General features: G+C 39.7%; 1 protein-coding gene across 21 annotated transcripts in view; it reads left to right on the top strand.

The window, feature by feature from the left end:
• The window catches only part of LOC130906048 (formin-binding protein 1), a 110,270-nt gene that overhangs the window by 48,916 nt on the left and 34,000 nt on the right, over positions 1 to 27,354 (top strand). For 15 of the 21 annotated variants that reach the window (XM_057819935.1, XM_057819938.1, XM_057819949.1 and 12 more), the window contains exons 3-8: positions 3,416 to 3,472; positions 3,546 to 3,693; positions 14,850 to 14,912; positions 19,473 to 19,577; positions 22,495 to 22,509; positions 26,111 to 26,239. In XM_057819935.1, coding sequence (XP_057675918.1) covers positions 3,416 to 3,472; positions 3,546 to 3,693; positions 14,850 to 14,912; positions 19,473 to 19,577; positions 22,495 to 22,509; positions 26,111 to 26,239 — 517 coding nt within the window. The remainder of the gene's footprint in view (positions 1 to 3,415; positions 3,473 to 3,545; positions 3,694 to 14,849; positions 14,913 to 19,472; positions 19,578 to 22,494; positions 22,510 to 26,110; positions 26,240 to 27,354) is intronic. The other 6 variants (XM_057819940.1, XM_057819956.1, XM_057819948.1 and 3 more) reach the window with 1 other exon arrangement.

The following is a 27,354-nucleotide window of genomic DNA, read 5'->3' as shown; positions in this document are numbered from 1 at the left end:
TATACTTAAATTCCCGTGTAATGTGACACGGGATTTACCCGTGTCATGGCTTTCAGGCATAGGGAGAAGTACTGTGAATTACCTGGGTTGGACACTTTCTGACTCGTCCCATGTTGGCGATTCGGAGCTCTCTATGCGGAGAGGGCGGTGGACGGGATTTTATAACCTGGACATTACATAATTTTTGGTCGGCATCGGCAACAAAATGAGCCTCTCATGTCTCTTACTCGGCTTTAAGATCCTTTAGGACTGTAATTTTATGTTTTCAGTTTAGTTTTGCGATCTTTCCAATTTGCCATGTTGAAAATTGCAATATTTGTTTACCGATTTTCGTCTTGCTGTGAAGAAAGAGGAAATGATGATTAGCCCGTCATTATATTTACGTCATCCGCCTTTGAACTGTGACCCGGAATTAACTGGCTGCTTTCATAGATGCTGCGTATCGGTTAAGTCGCGGACATTATACTAGGACATGAACCGGGAAATTGCTTGCAGGTGTAAGGGTTACCCGGTTAAATCCCGGGACTTAACCGGAGTTCAGCATACTGTATGTCTGAAAGTGGTTTAAGTGTGGGAAAGAGAGGTGATCATTTTTACTGGTTATGAAATAATTATACTGGCCTCCTCAGAGTCAAAGGATAGACTATGAAATACTTCAAAACACTTAATGGCCTTGGACCAGTGTTGTTTTTGGCAGCCCTTTCAATTTTTGTTTTAGTTTTAGTATTTTAGTCGATGAAATCTCATGCAAATTTCATCTAGTTTTAGTCGACAGTTATTCAAAATGTTTTCGTCTGTAAAATTCAAAAGTTTTAGTCCAAAAATAAAGGTTTCCAACAATTTCGAATGAACATACAGATGCGAGCACATATTGTAGTGTCTACAAGGACAACACCAACTTGGTGATGATAATACACACTTAGCAGGAAAAGAAGTACATTATTTTCAATTAAGCTGACCTGGAAGCCACTAACTGTATGTCAAAACATGTCTGAGCATTTAACACTGAGAAGTCTGAGATTTTTTTTTGCTGTTCTTAGAGTCTAGCTAGAAGTTGCAAGCAACAGTATTTCCCAGTAATTGCTCATTTACCAAACAGCTGAAGTAGGCTATTAGCCAAATGCCATTTCGCCAACTGGCTCTCCTCTAGATTTACTGACCAGAAAAGCCAATTGGCTCTGCTTTACACTGGTCAGTGTTATAAGAGGACGCCCGCCATTCTGAAGCTAACAGAATGCTACGCTACCGCTACAAGTTACGTTTAGCGTCTGATGATTACTCAGCGCAGACCTTTAAAGGCTAAAGCAGCCGAGCATATTCTCTTGCAGGTAAGAAAATAAATCATACCGTGTTTCCAAACAAGCAAGATGAAGCGCAGCCTAGCTTTAGACACATCCTAAACTCCAGTGAGGCGAGTGAGGGAGAGGCACAGCACATCTCACGTGAGTGACACGACCCAAACACTGCTACGGTGCAAGATGACGTACTTCACGTCAAATATGAAAATGTCACGCATTGTGAACAAATGACAGAAACGAAGTCACGTCGTCTCGTCGTCGACTCGTCAGACGAAAACTGGCATTTGTCTTGTTATGTTCTAGTCCCCCGAGTTTTTAGCTCATCGTGACAAAAAAATTGTTTGTTGACAATATATTTTCGTCATTATTGATGAAAACAACACTGCCTTGGACCAAAATACATGCTTGATTTGTTTTACGCCTACGAAGCATCTTAGGTCGTCTGAAAGCAGTCAGTCTGCTGTGTGTTCCAACAATATGAACCGAGCATGGTGAGGTAGCATTCAGTCACCTCTGGAACAATTTACCTGAAGCTCGGAAGTGTTCTCTAACCGTTAGCGCCTTTAAAATCAGTCCTACAGGGTACCCGCGGGGTCTTAAAAACTTGAAAAAGTCTTAAATTAGATAATTGTAAATAAAGGCCTTGAAAAGGTCTTAAATTTTGTTTACAAGTCTTAAACTTCATTCTCAAATGTCTTAAGTTTTCCCTCTCTGATCTACGTGGTATAGCTAATAACTGTATAATAAGTGAACTAACAAAAAAAGTATGGAACGTTGTGTTGTAAAATTATTTTTCATTTTCTCCGACTTTATCGATCTCTGACTGATAAATGCATAGTTTCGGCTTATAGTACATTGCGGCCTATTTGTTGATTTATTTGGGTGAATAAGTAACACTTTATTTGACAGCAGCATCATGAGATTGTCATAAGACTGTCATAATTATGACATGACACTATCATGGGCATTACTGAATGCTGATAACAGATGTCACTAAGTGTCATTCGGCAAATTATGTCACTAACTCCATTTATGTCCAACTCGGATCATTTACATCCATATAAAAGTGAGATAATTTTCCGGATAACACTAAATGACATCTGTTATAAGCATTCATTAATGCTCATGACAATGTCATGTCATATTTATGACTGTCTAATGACAGTCTCACGGCGCCACTGTCATATAAGGTGCTACCAAATACCTTAACAAGCAATTAATGAAACAACTAGAACAGTAACTGAAGAAATAATTCGCACAGAACATGAATTTTGAATGTTATTTTACATCTGCAGCGCTGCAATGTATGCTAAGAGGCATGTTGGACAACAACAGTGTTGACAGCAGGTGGAAGCAGAGGTTGATTGTCTCCCCCAAGGGAGCAGTGATGGCCAAAAGAAGCTTCTTGAAGCAATGAAGCTTTTCAGCCAATTGGTTCAAAGCTTAATGGTTCATTGACTAAATGAACCACCGTTGCACCATACCACTATGACAGTCATATGATGCCGCGGTCAAATAAAGTGGGCCTGGTTAATATATTTTGGTGGAAAAAAATCCCATAATATAGTGAGGACAGCTGCAGTTTATCGTCCAGTGCAGCTTATCTATGAACAAATGCTGTTTTCGTGTCAAATTTGGTGGGTGGCGTTTTAAGGTCAGGTGCGCCTTATAGTGCGAAAATTACGGTAATCTGACTTCTTATGCTGTTATTCTTAGTTATTCTGACAGATTCTTTTGCATTATTTCATAAATGTATGCCAGAATTGGTGTGAGATTGGTCTAAAATTTCATTGGCTGTGGTCTTGATAAGGTCTTAAAAAGTTTGAATGGAAAAATCCTGGGGGAACCCTGTCCTAAAAGCGCTACTGTTTACCACAGCGTATTCATAACTGCCCATATACTTCAAATTTCAAGTTAAATGCCTTGCTTTTCATTCATTTTCTGGTTTCATTTCTAATATCTGTTTTAATTATTTTTATCTTTAACTGTCTTGATGATTTAATGTGATGTTTATGTGTCATTTTATATGCATTTTTGGATTTTTATATGATGTAAAGCACTTTGAGTAATGCTGTACAAATAAATTTGCCTTGCCAAACACTGTTTTGTTCTTACAGGAGTTTATCAAAGAAGTACCAACCTAAGAGGAACTCGCGGGAAGAGGAGGAGAGCAAGTAAGCTGTCAGACAGAGTCATGGTCGAATATACATTTTCGCTCTCATTTAAAACATCAATGATTTTCTTCAGGTACACGTTCTGCCAGGCTTTCCTGACCACACTGAACGAGTTGAACGACTACGCCGGACAACACGAGGTGATCGCCGAGAACCTGTCGTCGCAGATCATCGCCGAACTTTCACGCTACCTGCAGGATCTGAAGACAGAGAGGAAATCGGTGAGTCGTCCGCTTGGCAAAAAGATACGGCGAATCAGGAAGACTTTTAATTGCAGAACGGTTTTAGTTTATTTTTGGATGGATGAACACCCGGCGGCTTCCGGCGTAGTGAGCAAGCAGAGCCTCTCTTTCAACATGGAGTGAAGCGGCCCATTTCGTGAATCAACTCCCGTCAACCCGCGCTGAGGTCACGCTCGTGTAAATATAGCCTCAGCCAAAGGCTTGGCCACAAGTGCAGAACATCACTGACTTGAAACTCGTGATTCTCAAAGTAGGGCTGGCCGAGCCGGCGAAAAAATTGTCAAATTTTTTTTCCCGATGGGAACATTTAATGCGTTGCAGAATCAATTTTAGATGTAAAACAAAGGCTTGTTAGTTATTTGTAAAGCACATTTCTACCTTGTTTGATTGGACAATACCCTCACGGCTCATCAACCTCCACCTTGTGGTGATAAACGATCACAGTCATGTAATTGCAAGGCCTCTATCTAAAGGCACATTAAGCAGAACGTGACAAGCTGGGAAATGTACTTAGAAGGGGAAAAAAGTCATCGGGGGATGTGGTGTCACGGAAGCCCCCAGCTGAGGGAACTGGAGTGGAAAGCCAAAGCAGAGGCTTTTTTTTCAAAGGCATACTGACCCTTTTTTTTTTTTTTGGTGCATATTCACTGTTGACTCGTTGCCTGGGGTCACGGCTAGCGATCAGTTTTTATTTGACACTTTGTTCATGTTTGCAGTGGTCCCGTAGCGGGGGGAGGGTGTGTAAGCTTTAGTGAAACCCTCTACTCAAACTCAAGTCCTTCCCTGCTCTTTTGGCTGGATTTGACCCAGAACGTTCTCTGTCCACTGTCCAGATTTTGGAGCCGAAAGAGTTTTGGACTGACACGAGTGGAGATTTTCCCACAGTTCTTTTCACTGCTTTAGTTAGTTTCATTCATGTAGTGGGTCAAAATGACACCTTAAATTATTTCATTGTTCTCTAAAATGCATTCACAAGAGTGAAAATAAGCAAAAAAGGCACTAAAACGCATCTTAACCCTTCTTTTAGAGTGTGGGTCAAATTGCACTCTTTTAATAAACACAAAAGAAGGCAGTAAAAGACATAAACCCCCGTGCTATGCTTTCACTCTCATTGGCCCTTTAAAAATGATATAATCCACCAACAAAGGCTTTGGCACGCTTTAGGTCAAACTGACCATTTAAATTCCTTGAATTACATTAAAATTCACCAAAAAAGGCCATTTAGAATGGGTATTAACTATTATGTTATCTTGCAAGTTAACGTGAACCTTTGAGGGCTGCTAAAAGTCACCAACAAGGCACACAGAAATGTGCAATAAAAGGCACCGAAATACACATTTTTAGTTAAATTCCATTTAAAAGGTGCGATATGGAGTTTGTCACTTTTTACTGGCGACCGCCACATCCGGCCTGTGTTAAGCTCGTACAGAATGCAACAAGTACTTGGTCCATCATCTGCACCAGAAACGGAAAAACAGCAAACGTTATTATTTCTGTTAGCAACAAGTCGTAGGTGGGTAAGATAAGCGTTTTTGCCAAGTGGAGACTAGTTCCACCCAAGTACTCTCTATTGAAGGGAAGGAAAAGGGCTTTTTGGAGCAGTTCTAATATCAAGGCTCTGTGTACTTATCAGAGTGTTGGTAGAGGGAGGCAGCATGCATGAAGTAGAAAAGTATTTTAAAATAACACTAAAAATTACATATACACTGGCCAAAAGTATTGGCACCCCTGCAATTCCGTCAGATAATGCTCAATTTCTCCTAGAAAATGATTGCAATTACAAATGCTGGTAGTAATATCTTCATTTATTTTGCTTGCAATGAAAAAACACAAAAGAGAATGAAAAAAAAACATCATTATCATTTTACACAAAACTCCAAAAATGGGCCAAACAAAAGTATTGGCACCCTTTAAAAAAATCACGTGATGCTTCTGTAATGTGTGTAATTAATAGCGCCTGTTACTTACATAACACATAACAGGTGGTGGCAATAACTAAATCACACTTGCAGCCACTTAAAATTGATTAAAGTTCACTCACCCTCTGTCCTGTGTGTACCACATTGAGCATGGAGAAAAGAAAGAAGAACAAAGAACTGTCTGATGACTTGAGAAGCCAAATTGTGAGGAAGCATGGGCAATCTCAAGGCTACAAATCCATCTCCAAAGCCCTGAATGTTCCTGTGTCTACCGTGCGCAGTGTCATCAATAAGTGTAAAGCCAATGGCACTGTGGCTAACCTCCCTAAAAGTGGACCGAAAAGAAAAAATGATTAGAGATCTCAACAGAAGATTGTATGGATGGTGGATAAAGAACCTCGACTAACATCCAAACAAGTTCAAGCTGTCCTGCAGTCTGACGGTACAACAGTGTCAACCCGTATTATCCGTCAGCGTCTGAAAGACAAGGGACTCTATGGTAGCATACCCAGGAAGACCCCACTTCTGACCTAGAGACATAAAAAAGCCAGGCTGGAGTTTGCCAAAATTTACCTGAGAAAGCCAAAAACGTTTTCGAAGAATGTTCTCTGGTCAGATGAGACAAAATTAGAGCTTTTTGGGAAAAAGCATCAACGTACAGTTTACAGGAAAAAAAGATGCCTTCAAAGAAAAGAACACCGTCCCCACAGTAAAAGATGGCGGAGGTTCCCTGATGTTTTGGGGTTGCTCTGCTACCTCTGGCACTGGACTGCTTGACCAAGTGCATGGCATTATAAAGTCTGAAGATTATCAACAAATTTTTGTAGCATAATGTAGGGCCCAGACCTGAATCCCATAGAACACCCGTGGAGAGATCTGAAAATGGCAGTTTGGAGAAGGCGCCCTTCAAATCTCAGAGACCTGGAGCAATTGGCCAAAGAAGAATGGTCTAAAATTCCAGCAGAGGATTGTAAGAAACTCATTGATGGATACCGGAAGCGGTTGTTTGCAGTTATTTTGTCTAAACTTTGTGTAAAGGTTGTGCTACCAAGTATTAAGCTGAGGGTGCCAATACTTTTGTCCGGCCCATTTTTGGAGTTTTGTGTAAAAGGATAATGATGTTTTTTTTTTCATTGTCTTTTGTGTTTTTTCATTGCAAGCAAAATAAATGAAGATTGCATTTGTGATTGCAATCATTTTCTGGGAGAAATTTAGCATTATCTGACTTTTGGGGTGCTAATACTTTTGGCCAGCAGTGTAGTACCTTTTAAATAACCTAAACCCGACTAAAAAAAATTCATATGTATTCCATATTCTTCATGTAAGTTAAGAGATCCAGGTCCAACTTGAGTTAGACCTCTTCTGTATTCGATTGGACAGGTGTGTCGAATTGTTAGTTTCTCACGATATGTTTTGCTTGTGCAATTCTCCCAACCCTCTCTTTGCTGTTTTGTACACCTCAGCTGGAGGTCGTGTCGAAGGTGGGGCCAAGAATGTCATCTTGGAAAGGGATTTTAAGATTATTTTCATCACATCACGGCCTGGGTTTATAGAATTCAGGCTAGTTACGCAAGCATATTTAATTAGATTTGAATTATAAAAGCCCCTCTAGAAAAAATAAGATGACACAATACCAGAAGACTTTGGCCTGCCTGCACAATGCAGCGTTTCGTCATTTGGGGATGAGAAAATCGGATCAAGTTTGTGTCTAAGAATGATTATAAGATGTTCTGTCTGCAAACAGACCACTAATTGCATACTAAGCTGTCATATCTATTAACAATTTAATCACCGGGCTGCTTTACTTCAACTCTACATGGCATTTACTTTGCCTTGTGCTTTATATGCAAACTTGGAGTCGCAACTCAGCACCGCTCAACCAAACAGAACCAAAGATTACATCTTTGTCGGTCGACATTTGGGAAGTAAGCATTTAGCCAAAAGTCGGCTGAAAACCACAGTGTATGTTTAAGAAGTCTGTAAGGTTGTGCTGTGGATGCTGGCCTGTGTGCAAGCGCTGAAGGCAAATTAGGTTGACGCAACCACAGGCTAAGAATAGCCTACTCGAGAACATGTCGAGCAAGTCAAGACCAAGACCATGAAAATGTGAGACTGAGTAAAGGACAAAATCGATACAATGTGAGACTCAGTTAAGAAAGTGAGAGAATCAAATGAAGACCAAGAGCAAAGAAATTTAATACAGACACAATGTAAGACAAAAATGCTTCAAAGAAGGAAAGTCCAAAAACAGTGTGCTAACAAAAACTCAATAGGCAAACAAAAGTATCAACTGACTAAGAACAGGAACTTGTTTTGGATGGGGGATCAGAAAATACACGTGACTATGAGAATGACACAACAAGGAATGACTGAACACGGGAAGCTTAAATACACAGACATGTTGTAACGAGACAATGAGGAACAGGTGGGTGACACGAGTGAGAGGCAGCGGATTCTTCGACACACAAGGAGCCAGCAACGGCAAGTGAAATAAAAACATCTAGTGCACAAATGTCAAAGAAGCAAACACTAACCATGACAAGAAGGTCTTAAGGGGCTGCTATGCTTCTGCGTCGGTGCGACGACGTAGCTAAGCCGTTGACGGTGTACCCAGCTTAGACCTTACGCCATAGCCTGACGTTCGCCTGCAAAAAATCCTGACTATGCGTCGTGGTGGCGCGTTGATAAATGAACGGTAAGGACTGTGATTGGTCCAAACAAAAACGTAATTTCCATGATTGCTATGATATTAAAGGTTGAATTCAGCTAAGATGTAGTGCTGAACCGATTAATTGATTAACTCGAGTATTCGATTAGAAAAAAATATTCAAATTAAATTTAATTGCTTCGAGTATTCGTAAATTAAAGTGGCACTGTAATAGTTTATTTTGAAAGTGTTTGCATTTAGTTTTATAGATTAGGGTAGATACACTGTCCTCTGGTCTGCCTTATTTCACATGGCTGAATCCAACTGCTCCCTGTTAAGACCAATATAAGCTAAGTTTTTGTTTAAGCTAATGTTTTTTTAATGCATTCGTAATTTTGTTTATATATTTAGCTGTTTTTTTGTGGGAATATGTGGTTGAACCTTTTGTTAAGAGCATTGTTAAACAAAAAATAACATTATAATTTTATAGCATTTAAGCTAGCGGACTTTTGCTATGTAAGTTAGCCAATTGTTCTTTTTTTGTACATGTATCCTCTTTTTTTTTTTTTATACCATTTGAGGCTCAGCTCAGATATTTTAATTTTTCATGTTCCTTATCCGATTACTCGATTATTCGAACTAACTAGTTCATTGATTAATCGACAACTAAAATTATTGATAGCTGCAGCCCTACTAAGATGATCGTCAAATCTGCCAGCTGACATCCGAAAAATGGAAAGTTCATCTCTTCGACCATCCCCATGTGGTTCATTGGTCGGACAGACAAACTCCGCGAACATTCTCTGCGTCTCCTGCGTTTCAACATTTGGAGTGAAGGCAGTCTTTTTTGATTTCGATGACTTCCAGCTCAAGAAACAGCTGCTCGGTCTCTGATGATTAAGAAACCTTGCCTGGCAAGGCCAGACTGTTCTCCCTGTATTTTTCAAACGCCGTAAGACCAGTCTGGGACCCAGCTCCTCATTGGCCTCCCGAGCCCGAACGAAATTAACCGTGCAATCAGATTCGTTTATTTGCGTGACGTGTTCTTAACGAGCAACGTCACTCTTACGCGTCGGAAGTCGTCTCCACAACAACACAGATGGCGAACGGGAGAGCCGAGAATATGTTCCAGTCCACGGTAAATTGAGTTTTAAATGAGCAAAAACACATCGAGTCGCTAAAACACCAGCAACTGACAGCACTGGAAGCATTTCTTTTAAAAGAAGATGTGCTTCCTGGCGCTAAAGTTTCTTGTCGCTTAACCAACTTCATGTCCGCCCGTTGCTGATTGGTCCACTCCACTGTCTGTTTGCTGTGGCTTGCTTCGCCCTGGGAGTTTGATCCGCGGAACGGTCGCCAGACTCTTATCGCTGGAACAGCAGTGAGTCTGGAGTTCCAAGCAAAAAGAAACCTAGGAGTGCTATGTGAAGCCCCACGAAACCGCACAAAGATAAGGATATACCCCCCTAGTGACTGTGCAGCGCACTACAGTGCAATGCGTCACTTCTGCGCAGAGCTTCAAATGCTCATCGACGGCATTGGGTCGACACCGTACAGTAGCTATGCCCTCAGCCCGTCGCATAAGCATAAACCATGCATTAGACGGAGACAAGAATTAAAATAAAGAACTATAAATCCAGGTCAAGAAGATCACGACCAAAGAAATGTGTGTCAGAGTCATGAAAAAGGCCAAAGCAGGTCAATATGAGCCAAGAGAAGGGGGAGGAGAGCCCTTAAAGATAACATTTTGGAGTTTTTGTAAACTTAAGCTGGCTTTCCATCAGCAGCTCTCCGCTGTTTGAGACTCAGTGCAAATTCCTTGCTGTTATCTCGCTTATCTCCTCTATTTTCTCTTATGATTTGTGGCCGTTTACAGTGGATAATATGTGCGATGACGACCACGCTGGAGTGTGCGGGTGGGTGTTGGGGAGTGCATTCCTGAAACGCACGTCATTGAATTGACTTAACAGTATTGTTACAGCTTTATGGAAATACAGTGGGGCAAATAAGTATTTAGTCAACCACTAATTGTGCAAGTTCTCCCACTTGAAAATATTAGAAAGGCCTGTAATATTCAACGTGGGTAAACCTCAACCATGAGAGTCAGAATGTGGGGGGGGGGGGGGGGGACAAAAAATCACATTTTTTGATTTTTAAATAATTTATTTGCAAATCATGGTGGAAAATAAGTATTTGGTCTAGGGTTGTTCCGATCATGTTTTTTGCTCCCGATCCGATCCCAATTGTTTTAGTTTGAGTATCTACCGATCCCGATATTTCCCGATCCGATTGCTTTTTTTTTTGTTCCCGATTCATTTCCAATCATTCCCGATAACTTTTCCCGATCATATACATTTTGGCAATGCATTAAGAAAAAAATGAATAAAACTCGGACGAATATATACATTCAACATACAGTACATAAGTACTGTATTTGTTTATTATGACAATAAATCCTCAAGATGGCATTTACATTATCAACATTCTTTCAGTGAGAGGGATCCACGGATAGAAAGACTTGTAATTCTTAAAGGATAAATGTGACTTTGTATATTGTGACTAAATATTGCCATCTAGTGTATTTGTTGAGCTTTCAGTAAACAATACTGTAGCCATTTAGCTGTTCTGCCCAAATGCATGATGGGAAGTGCAATCATGACTGTGCGTAGTGGCACCAATTGATATATCTTCTCTTCGTTGGGAAATAACATAAGGTGTTAAGAAAAAGATCAACCACTACCTCTCTTCCCCACATTGCTTCTCACGATATCTCAAATTGTTGAGAGAGGGATTTTAAGGCTTTAGCCAATTAAAAAAAGGCTCCAAAGACTACCAAAACTCACTCTACTCATTTTACGCTGCCTTTTACTTAAAACGGCACCATTATAGATTGAACGCGACAATGCGTGAGTGGGTCGTGCAACGCATGCGGTAATTGCGTTAAATATTTTAACGTGATTAATTTAAAGAAAATTAAATTTACCGCCGTTAACGCGATAAATTTGATAGCCCTATTATAAGCCAAAACTAAAGACATTTTGTCTGTAACGTTAAATACAATTAGAAAACGATTCAATTAAAAAATATATATATATATTTAAAAAAGGCATGTCCGATTTTTTTTTGCCGATTCCGATACTTTGAAAATGACGCCGATCGATCGGGGCATCTTTAAATTGGTCTATATCAGAAGTTCATCTCAATACTTTGTTATGTACCCTTTGTTGGCAATAACGGAGGCCAAATGTTTTCTGTAACTCTTCACAAGCTTTTCACACACTGTTGCTGGTATTTTGGCCCATTTCTCCATGCAGATCTCCTCTAGAGCAGTGATGTTTTGGGGCTGTCGTTGGGCAACATGGACTTTCAACTCTGTCCTCACCCTGTGGCGTCAAAATGATAACAAGAACTGGGAGCAAAAATCCAGAAAGGACCTACAGAGAGCTGGGACCACAAAGGCTAACAAAGGCTACTATCAGTAACACAATGCACCGCCAGGGACTCAAATCCTGCACTGCCAGACGTGTCCTCCTGCTGAAGAAAGTACATGTCCAGGCCCGTCTGCAGTTCGCTAGAGAGCATTTGGATGATCCAGAAGAGGACTGGGAGAATGTGTTATGGTCAGATGATATGGTCAGATGAAACCAAAATAGAACTAGAAACACAGGTTCTCTTGTTTGGAGGAAAAGGAGTACTGAATTGCACCACTAGAAAATCTGCGGAGGGAGTTGAAAGTCCGTGTTGCCCAACAACAGCCCCAAAACATCACTGCTCTAGAGGAGATCTGCATGGAGGAATGGGCCAAAATACCAGCAAGGGTGTGTGAAAAGCTTGTGAAGAGTTACAGAAAACCTTTGGCCTCCGTTATTGCCAACAAAGAGTACATAACCAAGTATTGAGATGAACTTTTGGTATTGACCAAATACTTATTTTCCACCATTTTTTGCAAATAAATTATTTAAAAATCAAACAATGTGATTTTCTGTTTTTTTTTCCCACATTGTCTCTCATGGTTGAGGTTTAACCATGTTGACAATTACAGGCCTCTCTAATATTTTCAAGTGGGAGAACTTGCGCAATTAGTGGTTGACTAAATACTTATTTGCCCCACTGTATATTTTTTAGGGTTAGGGTTAGTAGCCCACTTTGGGAGACTTGACGCAAGCAAATGTGGTTCTGCTTTTTCTCTGGCTTGTGCATACACCGAAATCAATTTGGATTATTGTTATTTTTTTACATCCTACTGTACTTAAAGGTACTATATAGAATTTTTAGTGTTAATTTAAAATACTTCTCTACTCCATGCATGCGTTGATGAGTATAAAAAGCCCTGACATTTGAACTGAGACTACCCCAAAAAGCCCTTTTCTTCCCTTCAATAGCGAGTGTTAAGGCCGAACTAGTCTCTGCTCGGCAAAAACACTTTTCTAACCCACTTAAGACTTGCTACTAACCGTAAACCATCACTCATAGTATAAACACAAAGCTTGTGGCTTTATGTTGGCGCTCGTACAAGCATGTGCGCCATGCACGAGCTTTGACAAGCCTATGACGTCATGTAAATAGGGCTGATTCAGAAGGTTTTTGAGATGGTGGTTTATTTGTAGGAAAGAAAATATTTTTAAAGAAATTGGGTTAAAATACATAAAGTCGCTCCACAGTATCATATCTCCTTCTGAGCAATACTATAACTGCGTTTAACTTTAATTTCGATCAGGCACTGCCAGTTGCTTGGACGGCACTGCAAAAAAGAAAAAAAGTATCGTTGGCACTGGTGCATTCCCACATGCCTTAGCTCCTGTCTGATAACCTGGAAGCAGCCGCAGGGTCTGCTTGAATTCCTTTTGTCTGTGGAAAATGGACTCCATTTGTTTTCAGAGATTCCAGTACTCGCATTCATGTCCGTTTTGGAAGCACAAATATTTTCCGTATATGTCGTAATGGAGAAACATTTGCTCATTGCAATGAAGTTGACTAATGTGACACTGTTTTGTCGTCCTGGTATCTGTTGATTTGTCCTGTCAAAACAGAAATTCTGAAGTAAGAGCCATTGTGCACGTGACTGGACTCCAGGGACTCGGCGTTGTGTTCGAATACTTCCTCTCTTACACTTAAGCACTTCCTTATTTTAACTAGCTTCCCTACAAATATGGGGAAATGGGAAGTGTGACGATTGTTGCGGTTAACATCCATATGCATACAGTGAATTCAACGTATTACATACCGTATGCATTATTGGGAATGTATCAGAAAACATCAGCCTCTGCATGATATTTACAAAACATTTGAATAACAATTCATGCAACACATTTCCCAAAAACTAAACAAATACAGTCGCTGAAATACAGTAAAACGATTTAATTGTCAAGAGTTCACAGCAATATATATATAAAAAAAAAGGAAACCATTGAGTTAACTTTTTTTTTTGATGCCGCATAGTACAAAATCATAAAAAATTAGCAAATTCTTTGTCATTTGCCAGAAATGATACAAAATTCACAAAACTGTCAGAAAACATGAGTCAAAATGAGAGAGACAACGAGAACGAAAAGTGGCATTTGGTATATGGCAGCATGGATTTTGGCATATGGCATTTTTTAGCAAATGGCAAAATGGCTTTCGGCATATGGTTGTTTTTTGTATACGCAAAATAGCTTTTGCCATATGGTAGTTTTTTTGTGTTTTTTGTTGTTGTTTTTTTTGCAGATGATATTTTTTGTATGCCATGCACGTCCAAATTTCCCACTACATTACATTACACACTGTAATGGTAAGTGTGTGGTCAAAAATCACAATCCCGCATTACTTGTGTGCCAGATGAATGTCAATGTGCTGTAACGGTAATTGTATGGTCAAAAATCACAACCACACGTTTTTCTGCCATTGAAAATGAATGGGAAATTTGAACGTGCATGTCTTTCAATGGCATGGACGTGCATGGCCTGCAAAAAATGCCATATGCCAAAAGACAACTTGCCATATAACAAATACCACTTTTCATTCTCGGGCCTGTAGCAAAATGATTGCAAAACAATTGCAAAATACTTTCCAAAAATTGCAAAATAGTCACATCGTTTGCAAAAAAATTCTCAAAAATGATGACGGAATACAGCAAAACAACTACCAACTACTCACCATTTCAAAATATTTGCTTAATAAAAAAAAAAAAAAAAAACATTTAACGTATCTTGAACAGTCTCCAAAAAATCCTAAAACATTTGAAAAAACACTGCCGAGCAATGACATGACAAATTAAAAAATCAACAGTAAAATGCAAATATTCAGCAAAGCGGACGATCCTAAAAAAATTATGCCATGACAATTTGGCTGCTTTTGAATCAAATTGACTTGCAGCCATCTGCTACAAATCTCTCCTTAATCTTATTTTATCTTAATCTTATTTGATCTGCAGCACCTACACTGTATGTACTTACCCTACTTTTCTCCCTCTCTGCCTTTATGGCATTATTAATATTGATGGCATTCACTTGAGGACCTATTATCCTCATTATGTCAAGGGCTCGGCATACGTGTTTAAATGATATTTGTGTTTTTGTGTCTTCCGACAGCACTTCCACGATGGCCGCAAAGCACAGCAGCACATCGAAAGCTCGTGGAAACAGCTGGAGTCGGTGAGTCATGTCAGAACCACTTCAAAGCATCCCGTTTCTGCTTTTGGAGTTGTTTTTTTTTCCTCAAACCCTTTCAGGGAAAGTGGTCACGAGACGGGACATCTATTCAAAAGTCATCATTAACTTCACTCATTCACTGCCATCGCAGATCTCAAAGTATACCTTATTCAATATCAACATCCCTCTTTTACTTAACACCAGTGGCAATTGCTCTAAGACTGCAAAGGAAGCTCAGCTTCCCCCAAAATGTCAAAAAAATTAAGTGATCGAATGTGTCCCGTTGTGTGTACATGTCATTGACTAAATATGTGCTACAACACGCTCGACTTTTTCAGAATTGGCTTCTTATCACTGTTTACTATGCGGCTTGCTTTTCATTCACTCGCACAGCTTCAAAGCCCTTTAAACAGTGTGACGCTGTGCACCTCTAGAGTTGAGAGTGCATTCTTCCACTACAGCGAAACGAGACGAGTCATTGGCTAAAGGCTGGATTTAACCCGCTCATCAGACACTGCGTCTCTGGGGGTCTATGGGCAGTCGGCGGGGCTTGGCTGGCCCGGACGCTCTGCTTCTTTGCGTGATGATTGGATGATCTGTCTGAGGCTGAATCCCTTTTTGATTGACAGTGAAATAAGTGAATCAGTTATCTTGTCGTTATAACATGCGCAGGAGGCATTCTTCAATTTTCATGACGTTGTTCCAAGTTGAACCGGATACTTTCATCATCATCCTAGTGACACTTGCTTTGTTAAAAACAACTACAAATAAATTGAATTTCTATTTCTGGATTTTTTAAAAACTTGTAGCTGCTTGTGTTTGGAGACTTGACTTCTGGAACTCTAGTTTCTTTCCTTACCGAGCAGCAGGGGCTGCTGAGCCCCTTCACTGTCACAAAGCACTCACAGGTCGACACACTTTGAGCTTCCCCGCATTAAAAGAACAGCATCCGCCACTGCTAAACTACCTGGCATTGAATTAGATAAGCTAATGATTATTTTTGAATAGATGTCCACTCTAGTGCTACTGTCACTGATAAGCTTTAAGTTACTATATGGAGTTTGTGACTTTTTTTTTTTTACTCGCGACTGCCACCTCCGGCATAATGCAAGCTGCAGCATGTGTTAGGCGTAGGCGTGGCGCCGAGTTGGACTAATTAAGTACAAATATTAATATATATTTAATTTTATATATAAAATATATATACAGTATATATCTTATATAACTGGTACAATTGTAGTAATTGCGCGTGTGTGTTCGAATTGACTACATTGAATGTTGTCCAATAAAACACAAGACTTGTTCTTGTTTTTATGTGAAGTAATTTGTTTAAGTTTATGAAACTGTAACAAAGAAACATGTATCACAACACACATTCAACACAACTGCACAATACACACCGGTATACACCACACTTAACTTGAGCTACAAGCTATAAGTATATGTTACATACAGCAAGAATTAACTAATTTTGTTCATATACCTCGCTCCGATGATACTATAACACATATACTGCAGGTTGACAGGTTAACAGGTTGATCTACTGTAGATGTAAAATACTTAAAGACATATAGTTTCCAAGGTGGCAGTCACTTAATATAAAATGTCAACTGGCTCTGAACACTGGAGACTCTAGCCAGCACAATAGGTTATTTAAATATAAATCGTCGTCTCGCCCACCCGGGCAGTATGGTCTCGCCTTTCAAGCTCGGGTCCTCTACCAGAGGCCTGGGAGCTTGAGGGTCCTGCGCAGGATCTTAGCTGTCCCTAGGATTGCGCTCTTCTGAATAGACACGTCGGACGTTGTTCCTGGTATCTGTTGGAGCCATGCACCCAGCTTGGGGGTTACTGCCCCTTAGTGTCCCGATCACTACTGGCACCACTCTTGCCTTCACTCCCCACATTTTCTCTAACTCTTCCTTCAACCCTTGATATTTCTCCAGCTTTTCATGTTCTTTTTTCCTGATGTTGCTATCGCTCCGGATTGCTATATCTATCACTACCGTTGTCTTCTGATCAGAGGTTGCGCTATACTTTTTCGTTGTCTGTCATTTTGACTGACAGGGTCATAAAAATCCGGTCATAATCTATTTTTACCCGTCACTTAAAATTTTAAAATGATGATAATGACATTGTGGTGACCCTTTGTTTGGCATAATTCACCTTCCGTACTTGTGTGTCCATTTGGCCGAGTTCATTACCGGCTACGACACAGTCACGTGACAGAGACACTTAAGAGCCGCGCGCGTTCCGGCTTGAATAGAGAGTTCACAGAGAGCAGCAGAGCTACAGCGGCTGGACACAGCAATTCGAGCTAACAAGACTCTTAACATTGCATACCGCTTCAACATATTCAATAGTATTTAGTTTTCATTCATTTTAAATTAATATTCTGTCCGAACAAGTTTAACAGAGAATCCACACCGTGCCATCACACATCAAGCAGATGAATATGTAACTTTTTCTCCGCAGTGACAAAAACAGCTGACTGTGGCCCCAGTAGGTAGGCTACATATGGAACAATGAAATTAATAGTTCACCTGCTGTGGCCTAAACGGAGTCTTACACCTTCCTCCTGGTGCGCATGGACTTGAATTGCGTGCCCGCTTGTGCAGTCCCTGTTTTTTTCACCTCTTTTATCAACACCATCGTCGTTTTGGGGCTTTTTGAAGAAACTTCGGACACTTGGTTGCCTTGACATTTTTCAGAGTAAGGCCAACGACGTCATGCATCAAGAGAGACAATAGCTAATTAATATGCTCACTTGCCACCCTGTGGTCTGGGGTGTGAATTGCAACCTGTCAAAATGACAGATGGACTTCAGTTTTTTCCGTCACCATTTAAAAAAATCGGTCAATGACGGAAAATATTCGGTTAACGCGACCCCTGCTTCTGATGTTTATCTACCACCACTATGTCAGGATCTTGGCTCGGTTGTTCTCGACCACCTTCGGAGGTGTCGCCCACTTTGACTCTGGGGTCTCAATATATATATATATATATATATATATATATATATATACATATATATATATATATATATGTATATATATATATATATATATATATATATATATGTATATATATATATGTATATATATATATATATATATATATATATATATATATGTATATATATATATATATATATATATATGTATATATATATATATATGTGTGTGTGTATATGTATATGTATAGAACAATACTTTTTGACCCGATTCCAATTCTCTGAAAAATGATCCGATTGGTCCAATTTCCAATCACGTGAACGGAACGCAGAGATCTGTAGTTTAATCACAAAAGTTAAAAATATGTTTAATAAAGGTTGAAAAGTTATTAAGTGGTGCTTTAAGTTAGAAAAAGTGTTTAGATTAGGCGGAAACACATGCACAGGAGCATGTTCAGGTTCGCCCAGTATGTTAGAAAAAGGGCTTTTTGTGGCAATCTCAGTTCAAATGTCAGGGATTTGTGTACTCATCTGGGCATTGGTAGAGTATTGGTAGAGTAAATTAACACCAAAAATTCCATAAAGTACCTTTAAATAAACGTCGTCCACTTCACCGTACTTCCAAGATTTAAGCATGTAGAGCATGTCAGTGCAGTCATGGCTTAGTTTGACAAACTACATTCGGGCAGAAGCGTCCATGTCACATCTATTTGTTTTAGAGCAGAGCTTGCACAGACTAGCCGTCCTTATCGCCCCCTCCCTTAGAATGAGTATGAGAACGTTCAATGATCTCTTTGTGAGGCTGATAGGCAGAGTAACTCCCGACAAACTCATGATTGTTGCCCTGGAGGGGGGTTGGATGAATGCTTGTTTTTCGCACACAAAAACTGCCACTATAAACGTATGTTTGAATTATGTCATGACATGACCCGTGTTGTGTATTGAAAACCCCGCATGACGCATTTTATGCAGTCCTGTACACAATACAGTGGTTTCTAAATTACCTTATTGTTCAAACTATAAGTTGTTGTCGACTCCGGGGTGATTTATATTTGGAATTATTAAAGGGATGACCCAACTAAAATTACGTGTGCTGCTGACGAGATCATGAGGGACCATTTGCACTTTTATATTATTGTAAGCAGAAGAACAGGCTTGACAAATTATGGTTCATCATTACCTAGAATGTCATGCATAGTCACTTTGTCATAACGAAACTGAAGGGTCACGTAACAACAACTAAATAACATTTTTGGCAAGTTTGAAACAACTGGAAGGATAACTGAAGACATAACACAAAACCTGAGCTTTGAACGTTATTTACATCCCGAGCACCACAATGCATGCTAGGAGGCATGAGACTGTTTTTATTGGTCTGTTCCACCTGCAAAAGTTGATGGGTAATATGTTAGGGCACCGTTACTGAGAGTATGCTTGTTATCGGAGTGGTATCGTTATCGGCAGATATCAAAATTCAAATATCGGGATCGAAAGTGAAAAAATGTGGATCGGTGCATCCCTAATTTTCGTTAGCCGAACATGGTTAATAATTATCGTTTAGGAAGTAAAGTTATCTTTAATCGTGGCCATATTTGTTTTTTCTTTTTTTCCAGTGCAAAAGGAAATATGAGCGGGACTGCAAAGAGGCTGACAAAGCGCAACAGTACTTTGACAAAATGGACGCCGACATCAACGTGACGAAGGCCGATGTGGAAAAGGTACGCCTCTCCCCCCTTTTCCACTTCCCATTTTGCCATCCTATCCAAAGACGCCTCAAACTCATTTCCGTAGTAGGGTTGGGTGTCAGGCTCAAGAGTTGACACAGTTGGGACCCGATTATTATGCAAATACTGGCCGGGAAATAAAGAGCCTTTCTGCTCACTGGACACAAACAGCGAGGCAAAAAAAAGCCTTGGAGCGAGCGAGCCCGGCCAAACAAGAGCCATGTTGTCCTGTATACACAGTGGTGGCATTTATGTTTGTGCACTGTAAAAGCCTCGTGCATCACATCAAATTTATTAGAGTACAAGAGAGCCACATCATGACGACTGTGGCACAGTCACAATAATATCCTATGATTTATCACCAATTGTTTGACCCTTTCATTGACTGAAAGATTATAAGGGAGTAGGTCTTTCCACTATCACTGCACATAAATCCTTGTTTAACTCCTTCACCGCCATTGAGGGCGATTGACGTCAATTTCAATTCAACTCAGCAGCGATCCTCAATGGCACTCCAAATTAGTGCTGCAACGATTTATCGATTTCTTCGAGATATTTGATCAGAAAAAAGCTTCTAATTCAATTTTGCTGCTTCGATGATTCCTTTAATTAGATTGGCTTTGTAATGGTTCGTTTTGAAAGTGTTGCATTTAGTTTTATTGGTTTGGGAGGATACACTGTCCTCTGTTGGCAACGGTGAATATGACGTAACTCGTCTGGGTTGAATCAAGCTGCTCTCTGTTCAGGCAGACATAAGGCTTTAAGTTTTTGTTTGAGCTAATATGTTTGTTTATTCATTTGTAATTTAATTTAGAGACATATTTAAGACTTTTTTTGTGGGGGTATGTGTTTGAACGATTTGTGAGAAGAATTGTAAAAAAAAAGTTTTGTAGCATTTAGGCTAGCAGACTTTTGCTTTGCAAATTCATTACAACCTACTAAAATACATATCAATTTGACTAATTAAACATTTACACTCCCAATTTTTTTTGTTCTTGTTTTACTTAGAGCCTCATTTTCTTATACTGTTTGATGCTAAGCTAAATGCACTTATTGCTCTTGTAAAAGTGCAATTCTGTATGGTTTGAAGAAACAATCAGGGATTTTTATTTTGCAGACCTGCACCAGCCAAACATGATCATTTACACTTATTTTGTCTAGTGATGTGCCTTTGACTGTTCCTGTCATGAACATGTCTCGTCAGTTAACTTGAAATTGTGGCTTGTTCTTTTGCGGGGATGCCAAAAGCCAAAGTGGTTCCCTGGCGTACAATTTGGGGTTTGGATTGACATCCAAAATGATCTCCAAAGCAACCGTTCTCCTGCTGTGGAGATACTTAAACAGTGGAAGCTGTAAATTGTATCATTTACTTTCACTGTCAAAGTAGAACACATTAAAACAAATTACCACTTGCACAAAGACCACATACACATTAGTGTTGTTATACTTCTTGTCTTTGAATGTTCCGAAGGCATTTTTGTATGAATATGCAGTGATCCATAGTTACTTTGCGCTTCAAACTTCGCGCCCTCAGTCCATCGCAGATTTTTTTCAATTTAAAAAAAAATACAAATGAGCTGTCCTGAGCTGGTCGCGTAGTCTCCCCCTCCCTCCCCCCTTCCCTCCCTCTCCCTGCTCTGTGTTGGTCAGGCAGTGCACTGGAGTTGCTTATTAAAGTTACCGATGATTGACAGACGTTTCATGTTTGATCTTGCCACAGATGCCTGGAAGCCTAAGCATCAAAGCGCCGCATGTGTCAATCATCGTTTAACTTGTTAAACAGTTGCTGTGGTAACTCATTGTGTGTAAGTGGGCAGCTTGAGCAGATTTTCGTGCACTCAATGAAGCATTTAATGAAGACAAGCATTTTTGTACTTTATTCTTGTTTAAAAATAGTTTGGTGGGACAGTAACATGTTTAAAACTTATAATTATTACATTTGATGTGCTTATAAACCATTTATTAATATACTGTGTGTATATATATATATATATATATATGTATACATACTGTGCAGAAAACTTTTTTTTTTTAACTTTGGGAAAAAAAAGTGAAAAAAGTCTTATACGTATCTGTTTCCAATGCTAAATCTAAATAAATACATTGAGCGCACAATTTTTTTTTCTGGCCCTACTTCGCGGTTTTTCATTTATCGCATCAGGTTCTGGTCCTCATTAAGCGCGAAAAACGAGGGATCACTGCACATTGTTTTAGTGGGTGCTATTTTAATGCACAATTTTCTTTACGTACGCTTCGTGGCGAAGTTGACCTCAACTGGAGTGTAATAAACGTCTTGAAATCCCTCAACATTGGATTCTTCCAAACTCGTCAGTTTCCATCAGCACCATGTTATGTTCGATTAAATAGTTAATGGCTAATCACGGAAATCGACCCAATTTTTTTTCCATCTACGATCTTGAAATCGCCCAACCTTACAATTGAAGAATATCTAAAAATCCTCCCGGTATGTGCTGCATGGCCATGAGGGGGCAGAATGACACATCCGGACGAAGACACAAGTAATTTGTATTAAGATTAGTGATGACAGACTGTGAACATTAATTTTCCTGTGGGACAATAAAGACTGTATGTCTGTCTGTGACTGTCTGTCTATCTGTCCTGAGCAAGATAAAACACATTTCTAAAATTGTACATGTATAATGTTTAAATAATCACACAAAAATTATAAATGAAAAAAAGAATCAGAAGAAAATTGACGAAAGCTCACATAATCACACAAAAATACCACAATGTTGGCACACAAAACAATGAGGAACACGTATTTTTCACTGTTTACGGATTGTTTACCCAGCTTCCCCATATGAGTGATGACACCGCTGTAAAGGGCCTAACCATTTTTTTTGTGTTTATGTGTTTTTGTATATATTTTTTTCAATGCCTCACCTTGAAGCGAAGTTCCCTCAAGGTAGGTGCGGTGGACACAAGGCGTTTTCCCCTTTTGTGTCCTGACGTCAGTGGCTTGCCTTGCCTCACTTTGTCGTTTTATTATTATTATTTTTTTACGTGTGCAAATAAATCTCGATGAGAGCTGTTTTTGACCGCAGTCTGTCGTATGTGACATGTTTCGCTGACAAGAAACTTAAGACAGGATGTGATTTGTTGTCCGTGGTGACACACGGTGGTGTTGTGCAAGTGCACTTTGCATAGCACTGCATGCTCACACGCGCACTCCACACTTGGACATGTTTTTTTTCATCCCACATACTGCCTATCATTCCTTTTGTGTAGGTTTTTGAGTTCCACACTCAGCTATTAGAACAGACGTGCAGTTCTATTGAAATCTATGTCGTCAGCTATTACTTGTTCGTATGTGCGACTGTGTGTAATTTTCAAAGCAGTTTTCATTATTCGGAATTAAGTGCCGTGACTTAGTTCACCTAATATTCGTAATTGTTAACACTCATATCATAAATGTTATTAACCTTTGGTAGTCATGTATATGTGGACGCTGTGGGCTCGATTTCTGTAAATTTCGCACTATAAGCCGCTACTTTTTTCTTTAATTTTGAATCCTGCGGCTTATAGTCCAGTGCGGCTTATTTGTTGATTTATTTGGGTTAATAGGTCACACTTAATTTGACAGTGGCGTCATAAGACTGTCATAAGAAGGTATAACAATGATATAACACGCTCATGGGCATTACTGAATGCTTATGACAGATGTCATCCCGCAAATTATGTCACTAACTCCATTTATGTTCAGCTTGGATCTTTTACATCAGTTCAAAAGTGAGATCATTTGCCGGATAACACTAAATGACATCTGTTATAAGCATTCATTCATGCTCATGACGGTGTCATGTCATAATTATGATTGTCTAATGACAGTCTTATGGCGCCACTGTCAAATAAAGTGTTACCAAATACCATAACTAGCAATTAATAAAACAACTGGAACCAGAGGTTGCGCTAGACTTTTTCGTTGTCTGTCATTTTGACTGACAGTGTCATAAAAATCCGGTCATAATCTATTTTTACCCCGTCACTTACATTTTTAAAATGATAATAATGACATATTCAATAGTATTTAGTTTTCATTCATTTTTAATTAATATTCTGTCCGAACAAGCTGAACAAGAGGCAAACAGACAGCGGAGTGCACCAATCAGCGACGGGCAGACGTGCCGTTAGCAAAGTGACGAGGGCAGGACGAGGGACTTGCGCGCGGAAGTAAACATACGAGGAGAAAGGAGTTTATTCAACATGGCTAGCGCGAGACAAACTCTTGTCAATGTCTCGTGTCGATGTGTTTTAGCTCATTTAAAACTGAATTTGCCGCGGATTGGAACATATTCTCGGCTCTCCCGTTCGCCATCCGTGTTGTTGTCGAGACGACTTTCGGCGCGCAAGAGTGACGTTGCTCGTGAAGAACACGTCACACAAATAAACAAATCTGATTTGTCGATTGATTTTGTACCTACTCGAGAGGCTGTGTCCCAGACTTTTCTCTCAGTGTTTGAAAAATACAGGGAGAACAGTCTGGCCGTGCCAGGCAAACACTCAGTTGCCTTGACATTTTTCCGAGTAAGGCCAACGACGTCATGCATCAAGAGAGACAATAGCTAATTAATATGCTCACTCGCCACCCTGTGGTCTGGGGTGTGAATTGCAACCTGTCAAAATGACGGATGGACTTCAGTTTTTTCCGTCACCGTTTTAAAAAAACGGTCAACGACGGAAAATATTCGGTTGACGCGACCCCTGACTGGAACAGTAACTGAAGAAATAATTAGCACAGAACATGAATTCTGATTGTTATTTACATCTGTAGAGCTGCAATTCATGCTCGGAGGCACGTTGGACAACAACAGCGTTGACAGCAGGTGGCAGCAGAGGTTGACTGTCTCCCCCAAATGAAGTTTCTTGAAGCAATGAAGCTTTGCAGCCAATTGGTTCAAAGCGTCAGGGTTGTTCATGCGGTCTTATGACAGTCGTATGATGCCGCTGTCAAATACATTGTTACCGGTTTATATCTTTTGGTGTAAATATCCGTAATACAGTGAGGACAGGTGCGGCTCTTAGTCCAGTGCAGTTTATCTATGAACAAATGCCGTTTTCGTGCCAAATTGGTGTGTGGCGGCTTATATCCGGGTGTGCCTTATAGTTTAAAAAAAACTTTGCTTTACTAATTACATTTATCCGATATTATCGGGTAGCCAATAATATTGGCTGATAAAAAGCATTTTCAAATGATATCGGAAAATATCGACATCGGCTTTTCATTATCAGTTTTCGGCCAATATCCATATTGCCTTCAAAGGGAATGTAGAAGCCTTCGATCTTTGTACAAGGGCTGGTCACAGCACAATCAAAATGATAAATACAAAATAAAATATAAATAATATACTGTAAAAATATACTCTGGTTATGGCCCCTAAAAGTACTCTAAAGGTGTTTTTTTTAATCTGATTGAATTTTTAAAAAATACAGTCATCCCATTGTCTTCCATTGACAATGATAGATGTTAAATTCATTTAAACTGGTAGGACTGTCTTTGAATCTTCAGCACCATTAATTGCGTTAGACATGCAGTCCATTTTGACTGAGAGGAATATTCATTAAAATAATGATAATTTAAAGTAATACAATTAATTAACACACAAAAAGCACAGTGTTATACATATTTATGGCCAAATGTAAAGATGTCTATCTCTACTTATGAGTGGTTTCAAATGAAATCATTAATACTTTATTAGTATTAATAGTGTAATGATTTGGGTTGTCTGTGTTCTGTGTGGTTTACGCCTCTTTGCTCTGTTTTGTGGTACACTGCAACTTCCAATTGTTTTGAATGCATCACTCACTGCACAGTTTTAGAAGGGAAGACAAGATGAAATGATTAAGCCTTTGTTAGATGTTAATTTCATCACAATTATAATAGTAGTCATTATGTCTATTCAACCACGTCTTAATTTATTAATTTGCATTAGCTCTTTTTTATGCACCAGGAGTTTGAGTTGTGTGGTGACTTATGACAACCACAATTTTTTTTTTTTTAACTAAAAGACATCTAGTGGCTGTTTCTCTGTTGTTTTACCTGATAGAAGTACCAGTAACCAGCACTACCAACAATGCAATAACAATCAAGAGTATTGTGTGTTGAATCTCCCGTCTTATTACCGTATTAGTTTAGGTTGGTGTATGGTGGTCGGTGGCAAGTGACGTAGCACTTGCGTGGTAGCCAGGCCTCCGATGTGACAGAAAGCGGAAACAGATATGCTTAGAGCACACATGCACACGCACACATGTTGTCTGGCTGAGATACAGTAATCTCATCTCCATCTGCTGAGATCTGTAAAAGGGCCGCTCTTGCTCCACTGGATCAGAAATTCAAAATTAGCCAAATTAGCATCGCCAAAATCTCCAACACAAATGTATCCATAAATTTTTCTGTGCTACAGCTATGTTTGTTCGTGTTTTTGTCTGTGCTAATGAGCCCCTTTCCCCATTGTTAAATAGTGCGTGTCCTTTTTTTTTTTTTTTTTTGCGCGTTTGTTTTTGTGCAGGCACGGCAGCAGGCTCAGGCCAGGCAGCAGATGGCGGCCGACAGCAAGAGCGATTACTCGTCCTACCTACAAAAGTTCAACCAAGAGCAGAATGAGCACTATTACAACGTCATACCCAACATCTTCCAGGTATGAAATGTTCAAATGCATTTTTATAAATGTGCCAAATTCAGCTACATGTTCTTTATTACTATCGTTGATGGCTGCTTTGCATGTAATGCAACAGCTATCGCCTTTATATTCCATTGTATATTTTATATATTATGATTATTTTTTTTCCAATGGTGTTTCCTTAGCGTGCCGCCCAGCAAAAACCCTTTGACCCACTGACACAGTTCAACACAAAAAAAAACGGAATGCCGGCATGACACAGGCTCTTTAATTTGACACCCCAAAAAACGATCGTTTGCCCCAAAATGCGTTTTTTTTTAAAAAAGAAAAAAAAACAAAGAAAAACTTCACAACGCTATGGAGGGGTGTGACAAAATATCGAAATGGTGATATATCGTGATACTTTGTATCCCAAAAGGTTATCGATATGCTCCTGCCAAGAATCGAGATATCGTTTTAAAAAGGTGTCAGCGTAAAAAAAATAAAATAAAAATGAACCAACAAGTTGCTACCAAAATCTTCCACCATTATAGTGTCTCAGTTAACTCTTAAGGCTGCATTGACGGTGGTCGACGTCCAATCCATTTAGGGGCCGTTTACATTGTGACTCTCCGAGAATACAAAAAATTTCAAATTTGCATTTGCGTCTCCATTCGAACAATGTCGCAATTCCGCATGAAAATGATGTAGTATTCATGCCAGGCCCTAGGGGGCAGTGCAGATTTACAGGGCGACAGAGAATGATGCACTATGACCCCACCAAGCTCCCTCAGCCCGGAAAAAAATATGCCCACCCACTCGAAGCAATGGCATTTTTCTTTTGTTCAAAAAGGCACAAAAATGGAAACATTCAACATATTTCATTTAAAAATATTATTAAAACAATAAATTAAACCCGACATTCTGCCATATTTGCTGTTTTTAATGTTTAGTAGCACCGCTGCGCATGCCCAATATGACGTGTACGAGTGCTGACGGTATCGGCGCGGTCTCGCGCCGCGGGAGCCTTTTATATGCATGCCGAGGAAGCCCCCCTCAATCCCCCGCAATCGGATTCTTCCACTTTGGAGGCAGGATTCAGAATTTTTCGTCTTCGCCGACACCATGTGCACGCGAGGACACTCCGCAACACA

Source organism: Corythoichthys intestinalis, chromosome 17 (assembly GCF_030265065.1).
Source record: "Corythoichthys intestinalis isolate RoL2023-P3 chromosome 17, ASM3026506v1, whole genome shotgun sequence".
In the NCBI taxonomy this organism is placed as follows: Eukaryota; Metazoa; Chordata; class Actinopteri; order Syngnathiformes; family Syngnathidae; genus Corythoichthys; species Corythoichthys intestinalis.
This window is presented reverse-complemented; position numbering and strand designations above follow the sequence as displayed.